Genomic DNA, 22082 nt, shown 5'->3' on the forward strand with positions numbered 1-22082 from the left:
CTTTAAAAAAGCAACCCAAACCCAAAACTCTTTCCTGTAGTGCATGATGCTGAGCTCACAAATCATCTGCTAATTTCAGTGTTGTATTTAAGGTGCCTTTTCAGAGCACTTAAAAACATTCTGACATTTCAATCCATTAGCTTCTCCTCCCTATTACCCACATGAATAATATCCACTCAGTGTGTTAATGCTAAATACATTTGTCTGCTCTATCAAAACCCTCCCACCCCATACACCAATGAATTCGCTTGATATTTATTAAAAGCCTGTGACTCAGAAGCTGTTCACTTCCTTAGGGATGAAAAGATACATTGTACTGAGAAGAAAAAAATAAAAAAATCCCGCCCCGATGGTTCATTACCTTACCAAAACTCAGTGATGACTCAATCCTGAATTATATTCTCTGTCTACAACTAATAGTGCCATCTGCAACAAAACTGGATGAGCAAAGAAGGCAGGCCTTAGCGCAAGGTTGCCACATATATACTGTAATTTTAGGCTGCAAAAATCACAAACTCTTTAAGGGAGAAGGACCACAATTAGAGACACAAAAGGAAGAGAATGTTGCCATGCATACCCATTTAACATGAACAGAAATTATCCAAACTGATTCCCATGCACATCAGTGAAAATTTGCTCCACTGGAAGTCTTAATACATAGATCTGAAAATTTCTTCCCTCTTAAAATATACCTTTCAATGACTGTGGCTTTTAACAAATATCACAGTAAGAGAAAGACAAGTTTTGTGACAGAACAGGAAAATTGCATGTCAATCTAAACATCAAGCTCTACTTCAACAAAGAGATCTGTAGTTGTTAAAAACAAACAAAAAAACCTCACTCCCTGACTCAGGCCTCAAAGCACTGTTATAGTATGAATAATAGTAAGAACAATGAAAGCTCCATTAAACTTTAAATATAGTCTGTATCTAAAAGGTTTACTGAGCAATAGTAATAGGAAAATACATACTGTTAGGAGGCAACTAGTAGTAGAATGATTAGTTTCCAAATAGCTTCAGAATCAAAATGAGTATAGAAAATACCCTGGGAAAGAATGTTAGTTAAACTGAATTTGCATTTCCTCTTCCCTTCAAAGTTGCTTGTCTTAAATGCCCTCATTTTTGAGTCAGGAGCATATTTAAAAGGTGTGCCATGTTTTTAAGCAGTAGTCCAAACTCAACAATGAAGTGTTGTTTATTTCCTATTTTGAAGTTTTCACCTTAATAACGAGTTTCTAATATTTACCATCTTGACTGCAGGCTCCATGAAGTTTGATGACATGAGGGTGGTTCACCTGTTTCAAAAGGTTGAACTCTGACAGCAGATCTCGCAGCTCGCTCTGGGAAGCATTTTCTGCAGGTGTCCAAAAACATAGTTCTGGTTAGAAAAGCATTATCCGAAAGTTCTCTTCATACCATCTGAATTTTGAGATGCACCATTTATCGTGGAATTATGAATTCTTAGAAAACTCTTTCCCACAGGAGAGAAATGTCCACCGTCGTGCAGTCACTCATATGGCAAATAAGACAGCTGCTGTTCTGACTGGGTGAGCTGCCATCATCACCCCTGTGCCCTGATACAAAGGGCTACACAAAGAGCAGGTCAGCCAGCAATCACAAACAAGAGCCTTCAGTGTCTTGCAGATGCTATGAAATTATGACAGATCTTTTCCTGTGTTCTAAAGCTATTTCTAGGGTGAATCAGACCAAACTAAGAAGCATGTGAAAGCCTTTTTTTTTTTTTTGGCTGAGCAAGCAAAAAATACTTGCTCAGTTATCTCCCTACAATTTAATCCTCTTTCTCCAAAACAATTTTTTCAATGCAGCTAAAATTGGCTTATCTACTGGCTTACCATTGTAGCACACATCCAGATTAAGAGTTCAGAAGCTAAATGTACAGGTCAGATTGATTTTACTGGGAGACATATCTGCTGTCTTTGCCAATGCCAGTGACAGTAGTATGACATTATGTAGCCCCCAGAGATTTCCTTAGGCTTTCAAGCATTTTGTTTTTGCCAAATTCATCTTATAATCTTCCTCTTTGAACATAATGGGGATTGAAGGAGATGTTACTTATAAAGAAACCACAGGTCAGAGCTAAACCTTTGTGTGCCTCATCCTTAATGTCCTTGACACAGAGCATCTCCCTGTATTGTTCCTGTATAGAGCTGTTATCGGGCAACTTACAATTATATACTGGCCCTTACTTTAAGTTAATTAGAAAAAAAACACAACACACCTCACTTTCTGATTTTTGTTACTATACTGTTTGCTTTTCTGTGAAGGTAGTAAGCACCAAAAGGATACATTTAACATACCCATTTAAAATGTGTGTGCTCATAGTTTGCCCTGGTTACAATAATATTTGATTCTGTTCTACTGTATGTTGGTATTGGTCTACTATACATCATCTGCTTATATTATCTTACAGAGAACCTATACTCAGACTTGAGTCTTCTGCCTCACAGGAAGTGCAATATTAGATGGTCACTCACTACTTGTAAGCAGTACAAGAAACATTAAGTTAGCTAAACCAAAACCAAACAGTATGAACTGTGAAAAGTTTATTTTTCTAGCTCTGGGACTGCATAGTATGTGCAAGAAGATAAGTTCCCTGGGGGCCCTGCTTGTCTGTATTCTTGAAAAAGCACCTTCTATAGTTGACAAATGGACATTATTAGCTCTGAAGCTTTATGCCCCTTGTTTTCAGCAAACAGTGAATGATATCTATGTACTTGTTTGATGGTGTTGCCCACTTCAATTTTATTCTGAGGGCTTTCATATCATGCAGGATACATACTAGTAAAGTGCTAGAAAAGGACTGAAAAAAATTTCTCCCTCTGTTCCTTTAAATCTCCATCCACAGCTCCAAGACTGTTTTGGCTCAGCTAATTCCTTACCTTTCCTTGTTCCTTCCCCAGAACATCACACCAAATTGACAAAGTAGGAGAAGTCCTACCTCATTATGTTCTTAATCACAGGTTGTGCCAAACTACACAGTTAGGAGGAGATACCAGGAAGGAGGTATCTTTTAAGAAATAAGCAGGAGACTTTCTGTGATAATTTACTGGCTTAAAGATCAGGCAACATAGAGTCCCTAATGCTAGGATAAGTAACCCTTTGCATCTGAGTATAAATCTGGTTCTACTGTATGTAACAAGGATAGGTTGGTCAGTGGTGGTCTGATCCAAAGTAACTGTCCTTTATCCGTGGCAGCATTTTATAGACCACTTTGGACTAAAGCAACATTTCTTACACTTGTCATGTGTTAACTGTAAAGTTAAAACAGTAATGGATAAATATTTCCAGTAATGACAAATGTTCTCCACAATCAAGTTGGAAAATGTAATTTCAGGTGACTATGTGCAATGTAATTTACATGACAAAGGGATTCATTAGAGCCCCGAGTATTACTGTAAATGTCAGACCAATTTATTAAAATAAGGTGCTTAAAATAAAGGGTTACTCCTTCCTACTGTCAATTCTGTACTTGGTAATAGCTAGGGAAAGCTGAATGTTAAATCATCTACAAGTAAAAGCAACATTTTTACCACTATGTCTTGGAATCTTAACTCAGTCACACGTTGTTGATGACAATGTGCTAGAAAATCGGTAATACTGAGTGCACAAATAAATATGAAATAACGATCATGACAAACCCATTTACAATGATATACAGGTTGTGACTTGATCATTGCAAAACTTGACTAGTCTTCACGTCTGAAAAGACTTAGTTCTAATTTTTTTCCATATGACCTATCTCTACTGAACCCCGTGCAATGTGGGCATGCACTTCGTAAACCACTTACTCTTTTGGTAAAATAATGGAATATAAAGCATTTTTGCTCTAAAGCAGCAGCAGATGGATTTTTTTCTCTTTAACCATATATATATGTTTTTAATTATAAGCAGCAACAAATAGATGAGGTCATTCAGATAAAGCTAGCTGCCCAGCTGAAGGAATCTTCTTGTATCCGTAAGCCTTTCTGAAGGTTTTTTTTTCCCCATCTTCATCCACTACTTTCCTAGGTGTCTGATACATAGGGACTACATGCATTTATGGATTAGCACACAAAACAACAGAAAAGGATACAGTTGTGTGAATAACTGACCTCCTTCACCACCACTGCATATCTAATGAAGTCATCAGGCCCAGACATTATATATGCAAAATCTGCATTCATATTTAACAGTAAAGGTGGCAAAATCTATGGATTACAAGCCACACATTCAGCCTCCACCTGAAACGTACACTAATACTGGAGAATTCTACTTCAGAGACCAAAAAACAATTAACCATACAAAAAAAAAATAATATTTTTCTTTCAATATCATTTCTTTTTCTGTATGGGAAAGAAACAAGTATAAATGGGGCCTAAAACTAAACAGAGACAGGGACAAGAGCTCAAGGTCTCATATTATATATAACATAACCTAGGAACACATTTTTTCCCTATCTTTAAAGTCTTCAGAAGAACTGAAGACACCAGGAGAAAACATTAGGCTCTGCAAGCCAGTTTGGCAGAACACCAGGTAATTGAAAAGTGTATCAGAAAGTACAAAAGTAGATGGAATTCTCAATCAGAGAAGTAACTTAATAGGCCTATTCTGTCTCTTGCCATGATTATAACACAATTTACTTTAAAAGCACTGCCAAATAAAACTGCAGGGAAGGAGGGGAGGGGAGTGTCAGAAAGCTTTAACATGCCCTTGCAATATTTCTGTCAATGCCAACCAAAATTAAATGTATTTGCCCCGTTAAGACAGAGGATCCTTGCACATCGTTAATCAGAACCACTTGTGGAAGTCACTTATTTGTATCAACATGATGCTAGCTGCTAAAGTCAGAAATCTGTCAGAATGTAACAGACTGCTGCTGGAAGAAATGAAGGCTGTGGTACTGGTTGTTCATAGCTGACATTTTACTTTCATGTTAGCCCCTTTTCAAATCCATGCAGAAGTTACAACACATAGTTTTCAAAACATTTCAGATGCAGATGGGAATGTACCTTTTAGCATTTTGACTGCCACAGTAGTATAGCCAGCTCTTCCCTTGAGTCTGAAAGCTGTTGCCTTGACAACCTTTCCAAATTCACCCTCTCCAAGAGTTTTACCAAGAACCAAGTTTTTCCGAGGGAATTCCCACTTTGGATCTTCCTGCAGGAGAGAAAAGAAACCCTATAAGACTAGGAAGAACAGAAGTGGCTAGCTACACCAGAGGCATTAATGTTCAATAGGAGATCATTCTTCAGGAATAGGTATACTTTGGTGTACAATTTCGGTTGCTCTTTTTTTTTTTTTTTTTTTTTTTTTTGGTCAATGAGTGCATTGCTAAGAAAGCTTCTGAATCTCTAAGCATTTTGCAAGTGTTTTTACATTACCTTAAAATCACCTTCTTCAAAAAAAGGCTGCAAAAGCAGCTTGTGGATAGCATATTATATTTACAGGAATTAGAAAACGTGTACAAATGAAACATGAAGCAATGCAATATAAATGCTTGCTTTCAGAATAACTGTGAATATGTGACTGTAGACTTCACTGAGAAGTAAATTAGTTTTACTCAAGGACTAAGGCTTTCCCTGCAGAGTCCATCAGACACAACAATCCTCCTCTTAGGAAATGAGAGTTATCAAGACTTACAGTTATGAAATGGTGACAGATGTACAAACCAGACCAGAGATGAAAGTACACAGAGCGCAAGGCCTGTGAAGACGTCAATATCTAGCATGCAAATAAAGCTGATGTTGCCACCTGTCACAGAAAATGGCAGCGTTTCTTTACTACATTGGTCCATGAAAACACACCAGCTGGCAAGCATCCTGAATAGTATGTAACTTACCAATACAGAAGAAGCTAGATTAAAGATATGATAATATAACTGGGCGAAAAGCATAGGCACCATTCCCACATGACCTGACACCTACCGTGTGTCTGTATAACAGAAATCAGGAACAGATCTCAGCTTTTTTTCTTTCTTTTTTTTTTTTTTTTTCCTCCCCTAAACTTATCCTCTGTGGAATACTATGGCTTATCACAGAGACTACAAACCTGTGCTGATTATTAGACTATTATTTTATTTTAACAATGTTAAATGTAACAACTTTAACAATTATATTACTTTAAAAATGTTAAAATTAAACCACACCATCAAATGTAGAGTTACATTTAGAAAAAAAAAATGGCTTAAATTTGACCCATTGTTACCTTATATTAGAATGGAACAAAAGCGGCAGAATATACTGGCCTTGTGCAGTAAGTTATATGATTTATTCAATTACTCATTAAGTATCTGTCCCTCTGTACATCACTTCTGTTTTAATCATTTGATTTGAGTGTTTCTATAAGCAGATTGCACTTCTGTAACATTTTCTACATGCATAAACACCATTCTTTAGGAACAACACAGACATGAAGAAGTATATACAAAACTATATCAGACTTACTGGTATTTTAAAGGTGTCTACAGACACTTGGTTCTCCATGGAATCTAAAGAAGGCCGACGGACATTAGTAGAAGAATAGCTGATGGGATAGGACTGGGCCGGGCGCCGGAATGTCATTTCTGCAGAGGCAATAGGTGGCTTTGGAGAATTTTTGTGGTAGCGATGGATGAAATATGAAGAAAGCAGCACAGAGATGATGAAGGACAACAGCACTGCCCCTGCTATGACAGTCTTGCACACATCATCACATAGTTGCTCTGTGGATCAAGAAGAATTTATTAGAACTTTGTTGTTTCCTACTTCAGCTTGGGCAGTTCACATGACACAGGTGTGACAAAGAGAATTCAAAAACATTTTTAAAAGCTACAGGAAAACCTAATAGCTGATTTTCTCTTTTGGGCACCAGCAGATAATCTTAAGCAGATAAGCTTAATTGCCTGTGTAAAATGGAAGGATAGCTATCTTGAACTGATATTCCTTGTCTTTACGGAATTAGCTACTTCTGAGACTCTTCTTTATGGTCCAGCCTACCATATACTGATCTTCTGATACTACTTCTATCTCTGGAGACCTGTGACTAGATTTCACTTGTGGACAACAGTTTATATTAGAACCCTTCTGTCCAAATAAGATCATTTTCATATATTAATTTTACTTCATTATGATGCCAATTGTTGTACATAAGAAAAATACTTCTCTTCATCTTTTTCGATTCTAAAGAGACTTAGAATATTTGTATTTAACAAAATATTGTTTGTGAAAGGATTTCCTTATGCTGCAACTGCTTATGTAATATGCATTTTTTCCTCCACATTTACTACTTCTCCTTTTCCATAAGGACTTTTAGTGTCTTTCTTTGGAAGCCAAATTATGTAAGTGCCCCTAAACATCATTCTTTTAAGGCTGCGTGTTTCTCTCTGAAGGAACTGAGAGATTCAACATACTGTCCTTGCACTGCTTACCATGAGATAATTCTGACCTCAGATACACAGTTAAGTTAACTACATCTGCAAGCTGTACCTCAGAACTAAGTGAAACAGCATAATATTTTTCTGGGATGTAGGGGCAGGGGGAAAATTTATCCCTTCTCTTTTTATGCCTATAAAAAATTTACTCAAGAGTGAATTGGGGTATATTCTAAACAATTCAGTTTGAGAGATGTAAAATATTTGACTTTATGTTTCTTACTAGCAATAGTAAAAACAATTTTAAAATAATAGTATTTAATCCCCATTAATCTGCTTTAAAGAACTGTATAAAGCTTTTTATCTTTAAACAAAGGTGAATGAATAAAGTAAACCATTCTTCCTCCTAAAACAATGGGTGTAGGCTATATGACATTTGATAGCTGAGATTTTCAGAAATGATTAGGAGGCTGGAATTACTTGAAAGTAATAGAAGTCGGTATTCTAATTCTCCTAGGTGTCTTTGCAAATATCAGGTGAGCCTCACTGAAATGCAAATACTGCTGAAAAGCAAAGGATGGCCAACTTGTTTTTCATGTAGTAATGGATAAAAATGAACTTTTGCCAAGGACAGAAACAACCCCCTCTGGAGATTTTCAGTCTCCATGCCAGAAGTCAAGGTGCTTGTTCTTAATTAATTTTACATTCCCAATAATTATAGTTAATAATTATCTAAAGATATTTTTATTAAGATATTTTAAAGATACAATAAAGAACCAAATATATTGCTAATTAACGTGCCCATAAGTTCAGATTGTTGCATGTATATAAACATGGAAGACAGAAGATAGACACAAAGGGAAAGATTAATATGAGAACAGCAGATATTGTTTAGACTTACCTTTTATATCATCTTTCTCGCAATAACAGTTCTGTTTTGGGAAGCAGTAACAAATCCCATGTCCTGACTTAATTCCAAGATTTCCAGTGCCTTTCCCATGACCACCAATAATGTTTCCACCTAATTAAATACAGAAACAAGCTAAAATTCTCATGTAGTTAAAGAAAAAAAAATAAGGCTGAAAGTTTTCCATGGGTTTATCCTCACATACATCTGTAAATTTGCAGCACAGCACAGTGCAATGATAATGACAGGGATTCTTGAGAATTAGGGTAGATTCTAAATGCTGAAATTTCTGAGGTCCTGAAATGAGGGGATCTTGGGTGGCCCGAATATCAGCCCTGATTAGCTGTTCTTCCTGTTACAGAAAACTCTTGATTAAAATTGATCTTTTATACAAATAAAATAGTTCTCTTTGCATTGCATTGTTAGAATATGTTCCTAATTTCATGTAAACTTTAAAACTATGTTAAATCCCATTATTTAGTGCCAAACTTCTACCTCAAATGATCATCTCATGGCTGTCCTTAGTTTTGTCAAAAAACATTATGGTTCTGTATCAGTGAGGTCTTCTCACATTTTAAAATTCTCCCTAAAGTATCTTCTCTAGTCTATTTATTTTAGTTTTTCTCTACCACTGTCTTCAGGTTTTTTTTATTATGCATGAGATGATGTACAGGGCAGTGTTAGAGCATACAAATCCAGCAAGCAGTCTACAGGTTGAGTTCTGTTCCTGGTTCTGATGCCAATTTCCTCTTACCTCTGAAAAGTCAGCATATTGTTCTATATATTATTTGTTCTATTGCAATTGTAGATAATGATACTTAATCACTTCTGTAAAGTGCCAAGAAATAATCTAGTTAAAGCACTAAAAATAAACGTCAAGTGTTTAAAAAAAATTCATTACTAAAGAAGGCATTGTTTAATAATAAGAAACACTTCCAGAACTACTTGATTTTGAGCAGGAGATGATCATGCAGAGTAAATGCAAGGTCAGGCCCAAACTGTATTTCCAATTAAATATATATATTTTTTCTGTATATAGTATCAAAGTGACCATTAGGTGTCACGTTTTTCATGTATAAGCTGCCTTTAATCACAAACAGCATTGCATTAAGAGATATAGAGAGCAAACCAGTCAAGACCAACAAATTTATCTGCTGTTCAGAATAATTGTCTAAACCATAAAGGGATTCAGAAGGTTAACAAGATATGTTCAATACAGTCTTATTACTTCAAATCATTTTCCTCCCTCCTAATTCAATACAAGAGTGAATGACTGTTTCTTTTCTTTGGATACGTAGCGAAAATTGAGGAGAAGGATATTTTGACAAAAGGAAAGCAAACATACTTCTCCAAAAAAAAAAAAAAAAAGGGAGACTGGGACTTAGGTATCCAAGCAAAATAGACAGATTTTGACCATCTTTCCAGAGAGACTTACTAAAATGTATGCACCTCAGCACATTAATTTGGGAAGAGACTGTGCTGAGTGCTGAGTCACTGCCCTCTGTGCTGACACTTGTTTTGAGAAGTGTGGGTGTTCCCAAAGCTCTGTCTTATTCCCACAACCAGCCAACTTTCTCTGTTATGAAGAGGTGATGAAATAAAGTTTCTGTTAGCCTTAGAAAAGGGTATTCATTTATATATACATACATACATATATATATATATATAAACAGTATGTATCTGTGTTTGAAGACCTGGAAGAAAGGGGGAGCAGAGGATCAGTAGATCCTACCTAAATGGCTCTTGATCAAGAGATTTGAAGACAAAGGTTTTTTACATAACAAGGAAAGAAGGAACACATCTTTACTGTGGGTATACACTGGAAACACGGAGCTTCCTATATGTATTCCAGAAGTCCATAAATGTATTTTTCACCAATGTACTGCTGGTAGAGAAATTCCAACACTGTTTTGAATTGTGGGGTATTTTACGTATTCACATTTTAAATCATTGCCTTGTGGTGGGAAAGAGCTTTCCCTACTTCAGGATAATTTGGAAAAATGAAAAATGTAATCCTATCCAACACCATGTAGAAACTCCAGAAATTCAAAAAGTAAAAACAATGATTTTCAGACAAAACCAAAGGCAGTGACCGATTACTGCCAAAAACATAGCAAGGTAGAAGCCTAAGGACTGTATTTTCTTTCATTATCAGAAAGTCAAAGTTCAGAGGAACCTACAAAGGTAAGACATTTACAAATATTTAGTTAGATTTGCACACCCAGCCCTGAAGCAGTTTGTTATGACAAAAAAAGTGCTTCATTTAGAATGCAGTTAGGTTGCCTCTATTTGATAGGCACAGCCGCAGCACCAGCTGTTTCAGCTGACTGCCCTTGAATTTAATATTTATAGTTTTAGTGTGAGAAAGCAATTCTGAGACTCCAGCACACAGCTATCATAATGACAGACGAATTATTAAAAAAAAAAAAAAAAAAAAAGTATTTTAGCAACCGTGTGTACTTAAAGAATATCCTTGATCTTAATGCATCTGGGGCTTTTCTATTTATTACTTGCCGTTTATTTCCAAAGAAACGTCCTCTGCCAGGAAAAGCTGAAATAACGGTACTTCTGCACCTCTGAGCTCCTAAAACATGCTCATTTCTCTGTCTGTAAATATACTGGTTTTGGGCACTATCCCAGGCTCTGAATTGCATTAAATTACATATAAAATTATCCAACTCAGGCATTAAAAAGGCATACATAACATCTTGAAAGCTTGTCTTGCTTGCCTGCTGCTATTATCTAATAAGACAGTATTTCTTTCAGGCTCCTGTCACAAATATTTCCACTTCTGTAATGGCAACTAATTCCAGTTATTACCAACAACAACCAAAAAAAAAATCAGATGATCAGAGAAATTACTTTCATTCACTTCAATCATTTCTGCCACTCTACAGAATGTTTTTATGCACTCTAATGAAATAATGTCATAAAAGTCAATTAGAATACACAATCATATTCTTTCATGTGCAAAATTCAAAAGGTGCATATTTATTAATTCATTTTTATAGAACAACTTCTGTCCTAGCCCATGATATACTAATAGTTCCTCAAAAACTTTTTAAAATTTAAACGTGGAGTAAAGGATGCCAGGGCCAGGAGAATTACTCAAAAAAACAAAACAAAACAAAACAAAAAAAAACAACCATCAGATGCTTACATGTTTATTCATTCATTAGATACTGAATGCTATGTAAGTGGATCAAAAAATGATCATCTCATAGAAGACTGAACTTGCTCAAGTACAGTACATTTGGTATCTTCAGGGTGATTTGTGACCTTGCAGGTATGTGTGTGTGAAATGCAAATAAATGTGTTGAAGAAAAACCTGTAAATGTATTTCAGTTCTTCTTCTGTAAATGCTGTTCATGTGAGTCTCTGCCAGTATCTTCAAATAGATAGGGTGTTGGATCACTTCGATAGTTACTTGTCAAATAAGTCCAGATGCATTTCTGAAAGTGATCCTTCTTAAGCACATGTATTTTGAATGGAAATTTATTTCTTTTTACTTACTTAGTAAATAGTGAAATAGTTTAAAGAGACATGGTTTCAATTTCAATGTGCTACAGTTTGGAAATACGGCATTAACCTGCCTAAAATCAGTATTTTTTTCAGCAAATATCTTCAATGAAGAACACTACCTGCAAATTAACAGAGGGAGCAGAACAAGAATTACTGAGAAAACCTTACGTTGCCATCACTGAGAGCCAACAGGTGTTAACCTGACTGGCTTCAAAAATAAGTCTCCATAATCGTAACATTCTTTCATGATTCATCTGCAGGTATGACAATGCATATATGGTACATATGTGGAACTTGTAAAAGTATCTGGGCTTAAGAAAGTAGAGCTTGATGAACAGCAATCAGCTGCAACACAAAAAAAAACAATCCTAAAACATTTCCATACTTGTACAGTCCTGGGGGCACACAGCTGGATCTTTGCTCTCAACCACATCACAGGTGCCATCTGGACAAGTCTTGATACTTGGGGTGCATGTGGAATAGTTTGTGGTGATTCCTATTAACAGAAAAACAGAGTTATACAAATACCACGAGGCTTTGAAGGAAAACTTATTGCATCTGCTCTGTGCATAGTGACACACCAAAATACAGGTAAACCTTACGTTTATTTTAAACATCTGTGAATAATTATAAATACTGTCCCGTGTTCTAAAGTAACAGGACAGACAACAGATAAAAGCAACTGGAAGGAATATAATTTTCATTGTGTTTTCTGATTTGTGTCTTTGATAGCCCTTTGGGTAGGTCATAGTTAGAGTGAGAATTACTTGAAAAAGAGGTAGGAGACCATTTTGTGACTGACAAGTAGCTTTTATGGCTAAGGACATCCCTACACAATTTTACATGTATTTGACTACAAAGGTTGTCAAAGAGAATTTGAAATGCTCAATGCAGTTTGACGGGACAAAGCATCAACACAGAAGAAGCATTGTTATGGAATAACCAAAAGTACTGCCACCTATCAGATCTGTGTCCAGCTAAAATAAATCAGTTTATAGAATTCCACAGATCAGTTACAACTAAACACAAACGTGATTTCAGACAACAGAAAAGTACCTTTCCCATTCCCCTGTCTCCACTGGCATCTTCCTGTTAGGACTCCCAGGCCACCACACTCTTCACATTCAGCATACCGCTTACTCACAGCACAAGAGTCCGGGCAGTCCTCTTCTTTTTTTAAAACTGTTGGGAAGAATGCTTGCCATCAGTTCAGTAAAAGGAACATGAATACACAACAAGTTAGCTCAAACCAGAAGGAAAATTCCTTTCTTTGGGGTAGGAAGAAAGGAGGTCACAGAAGAGAGAAGACAGAGCAAAGACTGACTGACCCAACTATCAATTTAAGTAACATTTTAAAAGTCCAGACGTTTCTCTTCTGTGAAAGTAAATATTAAGAACATGATGGCATAGTCATCTTGATGGCACACTGTCAATGCCTAGAACTGTAGAAACACGCTAAGGTATTTCTGGTAACACAACAATAGGGACCTTAGGTCACAGTTTCATACAAAACTTTTAATTAAGCAAAAATATTTTGTACTTGGGCTAATGCAGTAGTAGCCCAAGAGCACATGCTAGGAATGTGTGATTTCAGACAGCACAAGGCTCTCACAAAAAGCGAAGTTCAGGGTTTTGTTTATTCTTCATCAACCCATTCCCTCCTGACATAGAAGCTATGTTACAAAACAAGGAAACTGAGGAAATTATGAGGTAGAATTTTCAGGTTCTGCACAAAGTGAGATAATGGTTTGGAGAGAAATGGTTATGTTTCCTGTGTAACCCTCCTCTGCTGTGTCTGTTAAAGAATATTTCTAACACTCTGCCCTTATGGCCTTTTCAGTAAAGTGAGACCAATACAATTGTATCATTAATATTGAGCAAAATGCAAAGCCAAAATAAATAAAAATGGGAGAGGAAAGTTGCAAGAAAGATGATTAAAAACACTCAGGTGAAAGAACTATGGTTTCATACACGTGTGTATGCGTGTGTGTGTGTGTGTGTGTGTATAAGCATTAGAAATTACACATAGTGCACCACTTTATCTGCATAGTTCCTCAAATAAACATCTGTCACAGTTGGGTCTGAATCAAAACTAATAAAAACACAAAATGCAATCTGAATCTTGTAGCTCAGGCTCATGCTCATTGTTAATGCCATCAGTTTATGGATCACCGAACTAACTCATGACCTAATACCAGTAACACATCTAAAAAAGGAGATTGTTCTAATTGACTCAGGTACTTACGAGATCCTTCTAATACAATAGTGAGAAGTGTTTTGGTATGTTTCCTGCTCTGCTTGTCTGTAGCTTGAATAGTGTATTGTATTTCTTTGCATTCGGGTCTGCGTAGTACAGAGGAATCATTCACATAAAGGCTTCCATATTTGTCTTCTCGCCCTTGAAGTATGCTGACAGGGTAGCAGCTTATGTTGGGGGACAGTAACTTGTAGGTGATGTTCACACCACGGAATTTCATGCAGTTTTCAATACAGATTTTTCCTATCTAGGCTCAAACAGCAACAAAGAAGTCACAAAGAACAGAAACAAAACTGTACATCAAAAATATTCTGTTCTTCCCCAAAATGTCTTAAAGAAAACAGAGAATAGTTTACCTTCCACAGCTTAGCATTTATACATGATTTGACATTTTACCACCAAAACAGAACCTGAACCACAGAATTATCTAGGTTGGTAAAGACCTTCAGGATCAAACACAACCATCCACCAGACCTGCCAAGTCCAATCACTAAACCATATCCCTTTGTGCCATGTTTATATACCTTTTAAATACCTACAGGGGTGGGGACTCCACCATTTCCCTGGACTGCCTGTTCCAATGCCTGACTGCCCTCTCCATGAAGAAATTCCTTATAATATCCAATCTAAACCCTCCTCACAACTTGAGACTGTTTCCTCACGTCGTATCGCTTGTCACCCAGGCAAAGAGACTGACATTCACCTTGCCACAGCCTCCTTTCAGGTAGCTGTAGAGAGCAGTGAGGTCTCCCCTCAGACTAAACCCTCATTCCCTCCTCGAGCTCATTTTCTAGTCCCTTCACTAGCTTTGTTGCTCTTCTCTGCACATACTCAAGCAACTCAAATATTCTTGTAGGAAGGGATGCAAAACCTGAATATTTGAGGTGTGGTCTCACCAGTGCTGTGTACAAAGGGACAGTCACTTCCCCGATCCAGCTGGCCACACTGCTCCGGATGTAGATCAGGATGCCACCGGCCTTCTTGGTCACGTAGGCCCACTGCCAGCTCAGGTTCAGCTGGCTGGTGACCAGCACCCCTGGGTACTTTTTGTGCTGGGCACCTTCCCAGCCTTTCTTCCCTGAGCCTGTCCTGCTGTGTGGGGTTGCTGTGAGCCAAGCACAGCCCCCAGCACTAACCCTTGTTGTACATCACGCAATTGGACTCGGCCTGTCCATCTGGCCTATCCAGATCCCATGCAGAGCCTTCCTGCCCTTAAGCAGAGCAACACTCCTACTTAACTTGGTATTGTCTGCAAACTTGCTGAGGGTGCACTGGATCCCCTCATCCAGATCACAGATAAAAATGTTAAATAAAATTGGCCCTAGGACCGAGCCCTGGGGAATGACAATGGTGCCCAACCACCAGTGGACTGAACCCCATCCCCTACAACCCTCAGCATGGCCACTCAGCCAGTTCTTCACCCAGCCAACTGTACCCCAGTCCATGCATTGGGCAGCCAGCTTCTCCAGGAGACTACTGTGGAAAACAGCATCAAATGCTTTACTAAAATCCAGGTACACAACATCCACAGCCTCAGCTACTAAGCAGGTCCTTCAAATATCATTTATCCTCAGTAAAAACAAGAGGCTAAGGATTACCATTGTCTTCTGATGAACAGTGGAAACAGTAGAAAATTTGGCCCAGGGACTCAGCAATATTTGGTGCCTACTGCTGGTGGTAGGTCACGTCCAGTGAGAACATAACCCTATGATTTGGGAAAGTCTAGGTTCAGTTTCTGCTCTGTCCCAGGCCGATCTGTGAGAAAAACTTTGGATTTGCTTAAGAAAGCAAATGGTTCAGTGTGAACAAAGCCGAGATTCTTTTCAAATAAGACAGAAATAGAAATTGCTAATGCATAACTTTTGTAATAGCTACAGTCAAAACTTTCTGGCCAGCAGAGCTTTCTGAAAGCCTTAAAAGGAGAAAGGAACTCATTGTTTCCCATTTGCAATTTTTTAAACATTTTCATCTAAAAATGAAAATATGTGGATTTGCCATATATGAACTCCTGCCTGCCAGAATATCTATGCTAGAGCACTCTTCAGTCTGAAACAATCTATCTAAGCAGCACAGGAATGTAAAGCCCTGTCTCCTGTCCAGCTCCTACAGGAACTGATCCAAAACTCTTTGTTTTTTCCATTTACTGGAGTGGGATTCAGATCAGATCCAGACAAACTGGCTTTCCTTGCAGAGAAAACCACAATGTGAAGGGTGGGGTATTATTTAAGGAGATGTGGTGATGGATTCTTTTCAGAGGCTTCAGTTAAGATGTGTTTGAGCATTTTTATTCAAGATAGTAAAAAAGAAAAAAGAAAGTTTTTTGTTTGTTTGTTTGTTTGACTAAGCCCTCTTCCTATGAGCCTGGACTATTTAGTCTGAGAGGAAGCTCTTGCAGTCCTAGAAGCATACTCTGTCATGGGATAATCCTACTTCATTCAACATTTCCCTTCACATGCTAACTGTTCACTTGGCACCATTTGTTTTGTTGTGTTTTTCAGTTTTTGGCATTTTTATTTTTCTTTGGTGTACAGATAGCATACAAAGACTACTAATGCAAGCAAAAGCTAGGCCATCACTGGTAGTTAGCTTCCACGCTGTCTTCTCCTGACAGCATGCTGGGACTGGCAAGACAAAAAAGAAGTGAAGACAAGACTGCAACTCTTCATGAATTCTGTCTACACAGGTTCCATCCAGTACCACGTCATCTTAGGTTTGGTGTTGCATTGCAATTGGCACTATTTTGCAACTGTTCCCAGTGATGTTGCTTTGATGCAGTAGAACACAGTTACATCCCATGACATTAACCTTTATATAGACCAAATAAAAATTGACCTTTCTTGCTGTCTACTCTGCCATAACTACTTTGTCCAGGCACCCTTTTACCAACAAAAGTTTCCTGCAAATGGGATGGACGTAACATACATTTAGAGTTCCTGAAGAACAGATTTTCCTTATAGTAGAGTGGGGCCCAGTTTTGCTTTCTTTTTATCACTTAAGGGGAAGCTAAAAATGCCCCTCTCAAACATTTTCTGCAGGAAAGAACAGTCTTTCCCATTTCTGACTGGTTTTTGATGCAGTTTTTAAGACACACAACAGTTAACACAAAAATATCATTACCAGCAATAGGAATGGAAAAATCCATCTTTTGAACTTCAAAGTTTAATAAAGTCTGGATAATGATAATGTTCCTCTTCACTGAATTCCAGGGACATTTAGACATATAAGCTCTTTAAAAATCTCAGCTTATATTATTCATCATTTATCTCAGTAAATGTCAATAGGGCTTTAAGTCCTTTGATAAGTTAAATGCCACTGGGCAAGCCTGTACCATCAGGCCATGCTTCTGTTATTCAATTCATTTAGCTGCTCAAATAGACAAATGGCATCAGCCCAGCAGTTAATCATTTCTTCACGCTCTTGTGTTTTCCTTAGGGCAAGAGACAGTTCAGCCTTCATATTGATTTGGCTCAGTACTTTTCCTCACTGCTTTGGCACATCACGGCTAATTATGCAGACAACTTTAATAACGTGAAGTGCTGGGAACTAAAATGCTTACATCGACTTGTACTCCAAACCTGACCACACTGTAAATTCAAATGCAATCTCAAAACTAAGTGGATGATACTAACTGATCAAGAAAACCATCTTCAGAGCCAGAATAAGTTTTCCATTTTGCTGGTCAAGAATCAGAACAAAAATCTCTGTGAATCTGCATGTAGGCAACACATCGATCTCCTACAGACTTGGGAGTTCTTCATGGAACAATCTGTTTTTCCCAGCTACTACTGCCACCCAGTGAAACCGCATGGCTACTGTAAAGTGTCATTGTTTCCAGAAACCCTAAAAATCCATGTCAAATGTTTGACTGTCCTGACAACACACCAGACTGGTATCTTTAAAATGTTAACATGGTTTTGTTCTACTGTTATGGAACTGAAAAATAATATATATTAAGTCTTGAAAAAAACACATTCAGACAATTTAGGGCATGCACAGATAAAAAATGGTTTAACCAAATTTAATTTGGACAACAGAGAATTCATTCATTAATTCATAACGTTTTTGTATGTATGTACATATTTGTAATGTCTTCTTGTATATATATACATGCACACATAAAAAAGGAATTATTTCATATATATTCATGCATACCCAATAGTCAACTGTCCCCCTTTTTGCAATTACAGTCATGTTGTGACATGCATGCAGTTGGGAGTCATTATTAAATGATAAAAACTAGGCTATAAGTATCTTAAGCACCTCATGTTATTTCTTTTTGGAGGAAAACCACTGCTCTCACCTTATCTCCTTGCAACTGTTTTCTACATCAGTGAGAATAAATCTTTCACAATCTAGTGCTACAAACAAGCAACTAACCCCTCCTAACATCACAGTTGTTGTGATCTGTGCAAAAAGCACAGTATGTGTTCTGAAATTTTTAAAAGACTGCAAATTTAGAAGTTGCAGCAACAAGGAATCACAAAGTGTCATAAAGCAGTTGTTTTCATAAGGAGCCCACTATGTGATCACTCAGAGGCTTTCTCATATTTAGACTATTCATTGTAGACTGTGGGTAAAATCTCTCTTGAATAAGCAGTATTTTTATTGGTCATGTAAGGCCTATTCTGCACTCTCAAGAGCTACCAGACCATAGTGCATTTCATCAGATTAAATATAAAAACATGATTTATACACAACTATCCTTTTTCCTTCTTTTTACAACTAGCCAGAGGCTTCAGGATGAGTAAAAGTGAGTTCTTCCTTAGGAGACTTCTAATGAATTGGTTTTCTCTGCAATTAGGATTATCATATTTTAGTCTCAATCCTTCTCTCTGTTGCAAATACAGCAGTGGTATTACAGCTTTATTTAGTAGTAAGATATACTTCTCAAGAGCTCCCTCAAAACAGCTCATCATTGATGTTTTTAATATTCACTTTCATAAAATTAATTATATTGAACTAGTTCCTTATTAATGTACATGTTCCACAGGAATTACATTGCAATTTTCACCTGATTAATGTCAACCTGTTAGAAGGTGTTTCTGGAAGGCATTATTAATGGCAGTGGTAGTGATTAAACTAAAATGAGGGTTAAATTAGGAAGCACATTAATTACTAACTAGCTATTATCTAGAGAAAAGCCATTAAAAATGCTAGAATATAGCTATTGAGCTGGGACTCAATAACTGGGACAAAGCACTTTTTTGCTGTTGACATTTTCCCACTTATTTATGCCTAAGACGCTAATGGCTGCCAGTACCTCTGATGATAATACAAGTCTCTATTTCTGTCAATTAATATTTTCACGTATGTCCTCTATTCTGCTATTATATGGTGAGAGCTAGTGTCCAGTCTACTCGACTACTACACTGTGGCCACATCCAGCAAATTATCTTGTCATCACATAAAACAGCTACAAACAATGCTTTAACCATATGCCCATCGCAGAACACATTTGCATGTCAATTCTTGAAGAGTTCCTGAAAGCTATGCGCATTGCAAAAAAATGTAGAGAACAGCTCAGCTGTTCCACAAAAGCAAGCAGAAATAACCATGTAACTGCAGAAAATAAATAATTAGGAATGAAATAGTAGCAACAACTATGCCAGTATGCAGCTAAATCAGTAGGGAAAAGCCAGAAACAGTTTTAGAATTTCACATTTCATAATCTAATATGTAATTTCATAGTGTACCATGAAACACAGATAGCTAAACTTTACCTGCATACAAATGGGAGTTGGAATCGAGAAATAGAGCCTAGATTTCCTGCATCTCACCTACTAGTGATCTATCTACTATCTCTGACTCTAACAGAGTGAAAGTATAATTAAAGCAGTTCTTACTTGTGCAAAGCGTTCAGCATTTCTGTTCACTGTGAACTGGTACGTTGTGTTTGGAAACTGAATGCTGACAGGGAGGATGGAGACATTGAAATGAAGCATCACTGATCTTTCTGGGCCATGAAATTCTGTGTCGTTCACCAAAACATCCAGCTGGAAAGAACGATGCTCTGTGACTGAAATACTTTTATTCAGCACCAGTTCTATAAAAGATAAGATCAGTCTATTATAAACCAAAATCTGGGAATCTGAGAATGTATTTTTTGATACTGTACACCTCCCCCTTATCTCCCCCCCCCCTCCCCGGTTATATATATCAAAGTTACTCCTAATAGGAAATGAATGGAAATAAAACAATAAGGATTTAAAAAAAAAAAAAAAAAAAGAAAGAAAATGCAGTTCCGTGGATTTATGCTGTGCTATACAAGATGTTTGAAGAGGTACTGAAAAGGTGATCTTCCACACTAATGACCATGTTGAGAATCCAACCATGGCTTAATCAAAACCTCTCACCTATCTGTACAATGAACATATAATCCCTATCCCAGAAATACACCATTTTTTCAGTACATGCTTAAAACCTCAGTGCTTTGCTTAATTTGAAATTTATCGGCTTTCTTTGGGTAAAATTTACAGAATACTTGAAAAAGTTAAATAACAACTGTCAATCATTAACAAACAACTTCTTTATTTGAAGAAAGAGACCTTACTGTACTCGTGTTGAGTTCCCCTCACTTGGCTGCCATTTGGGCTGAAGTGGATTTCATCAAAAATGTGCTCTACCCGAAATGTTTCATTTATCCATGGATCATCAGTAATGATGGTTCCTGTGTATTTCTTTCTGCTGCTTTCAAGAGGATAAATAGGTGTGGTGTCTGCATCACATACAGTTAGTGTTGCAAGGACAGTTCCCTGGAAGGAAATCATAAATGACATTGCTGACTGACCTTGAAAGCTTTCTTCCCTTGACATGTGCTTTGGAGATTAAAATACTGGTCATATAAAAATTTTTAACTTTCACTTAGGCCCACTTTTATTCAAATCAATTTTAAATTCAGGATACCAATATTTCACACTTGTTTGGTTTTGTTTGTTTGTTTTTGGTTTTACCAGAAAATATGTAGAAGCACTTTATTAAGCCAGGTTAGTGTTCACAGTCACTTTCAGGACCCAGGATGGGATAGTTTATCTGGCCTTCATGTTATTGTCACAGCAATCTCCACCTCAGTTTGAAGTTTGACACTCAGATAAATTAGTGAGGAGCCAAAAGAAAACCTCAAACTAGACTGTCCCCAGTTGTTCAGCTAGAGTACTCAATCACTTTTAAAAATATATATTTACATATACAATATGCAAAAATATTTATATATTTACAGATTCATAACATATTATATGAAATATATTTACAGTCTTAATATATTTAACATGTATTAATTTTTATATTTTTTGGGTGTATATCACACTATGTATATACTATATATACACACTATGTATATACTATATATATACTATTTATACACACATGCACACAGAGTACATCATTATATTGTAATCTAATCCAAATACAATCCCAAACTTTTGAGGCAGGAAATGAGTGCACAGCTCTTGACTTGTGTTTTTGAATGTACTATATTACAGACATTATAAATATAGTACATTCAAAAATCAATGTTATTCTACAAAACTACTAAATAAGCAGGTAAGTAACACGGGTACTTAAATGACAAGGAAATTCATTCACGCAGGTCAAGCTTCACTTGAAATGACAAGTGGCCTGAATTGTCTGCCTTCTGCTTAGCTTACTAGATTGCTGTTTCCTACTCGATCACTGAATGCACACGTCTTTTAAAATTCTTCATTTGTAATGCTGTTATTTCAAGCTCATTTAGTTGCTAGAAAAGATTGACAATTTCCAAATAGAATAGTTTTCTTTCTACTACAAACTCACAGTGAAACCACATTCTGAGCATTTTGCAGGCACATAATTTCAAAGACAGTATTTCAATTTATAACACAACTTTATGAGACCTTCCCCTTTTTCATCCAGATCTAAGTGAAACAAATGTAGAATTCTTCCAAAAACGTGAAAATTGCATTATGTCCAGGCAAACGTGGTAGTTGTCAATGCTTTCTGTAGTCTGGAGGTGGCAGCAAACTCCCCAAATCACTCTTTCCCTTCCAGACACAAGCATGAGCAAAACATACTTTG

The 22082-nt window shown here is 36.9% G+C and overlaps 1 protein-coding gene across 1 annotated transcript in view; it reads right to left on the minus strand.

The window, feature by feature from the left end:
- The window catches only part of RET (ret proto-oncogene), a 90080-nt gene that overhangs the window by 13759 nt on the left and 54239 nt on the right, over positions 1-22082 (minus strand). The window contains exons 6-14 of the mRNA XM_032191143.1: positions 20584-20785; positions 19877-20076; positions 14022-14280; positions 12833-12958; positions 12162-12272; positions 8249-8368; positions 6443-6699; positions 5009-5156; positions 1246-1353 (exon numbers count right to left, since the gene is read on the minus strand). Of these exons, the coding sequence (XP_032047034.1) occupies positions 1246-1353; positions 5009-5156; positions 6443-6699; positions 8249-8368; positions 12162-12272; positions 12833-12958; positions 14022-14280; positions 19877-20076; positions 20584-20785 (1531 nt within the window). The remainder of the gene's footprint in view (positions 1-1245; positions 1354-5008; positions 5157-6442; positions 6700-8248; positions 8369-12161; positions 12273-12832; positions 12959-14021; positions 14281-19876; positions 20077-20583; positions 20786-22082) is intronic.

Source organism: Aythya fuligula, chromosome 7 (genome assembly GCF_009819795.1).
Source record: "Aythya fuligula isolate bAytFul2 chromosome 7, bAytFul2.pri, whole genome shotgun sequence".
NCBI classification, from domain to species: domain Eukaryota; kingdom Metazoa; phylum Chordata; class Aves; order Anseriformes; family Anatidae; genus Aythya; species Aythya fuligula.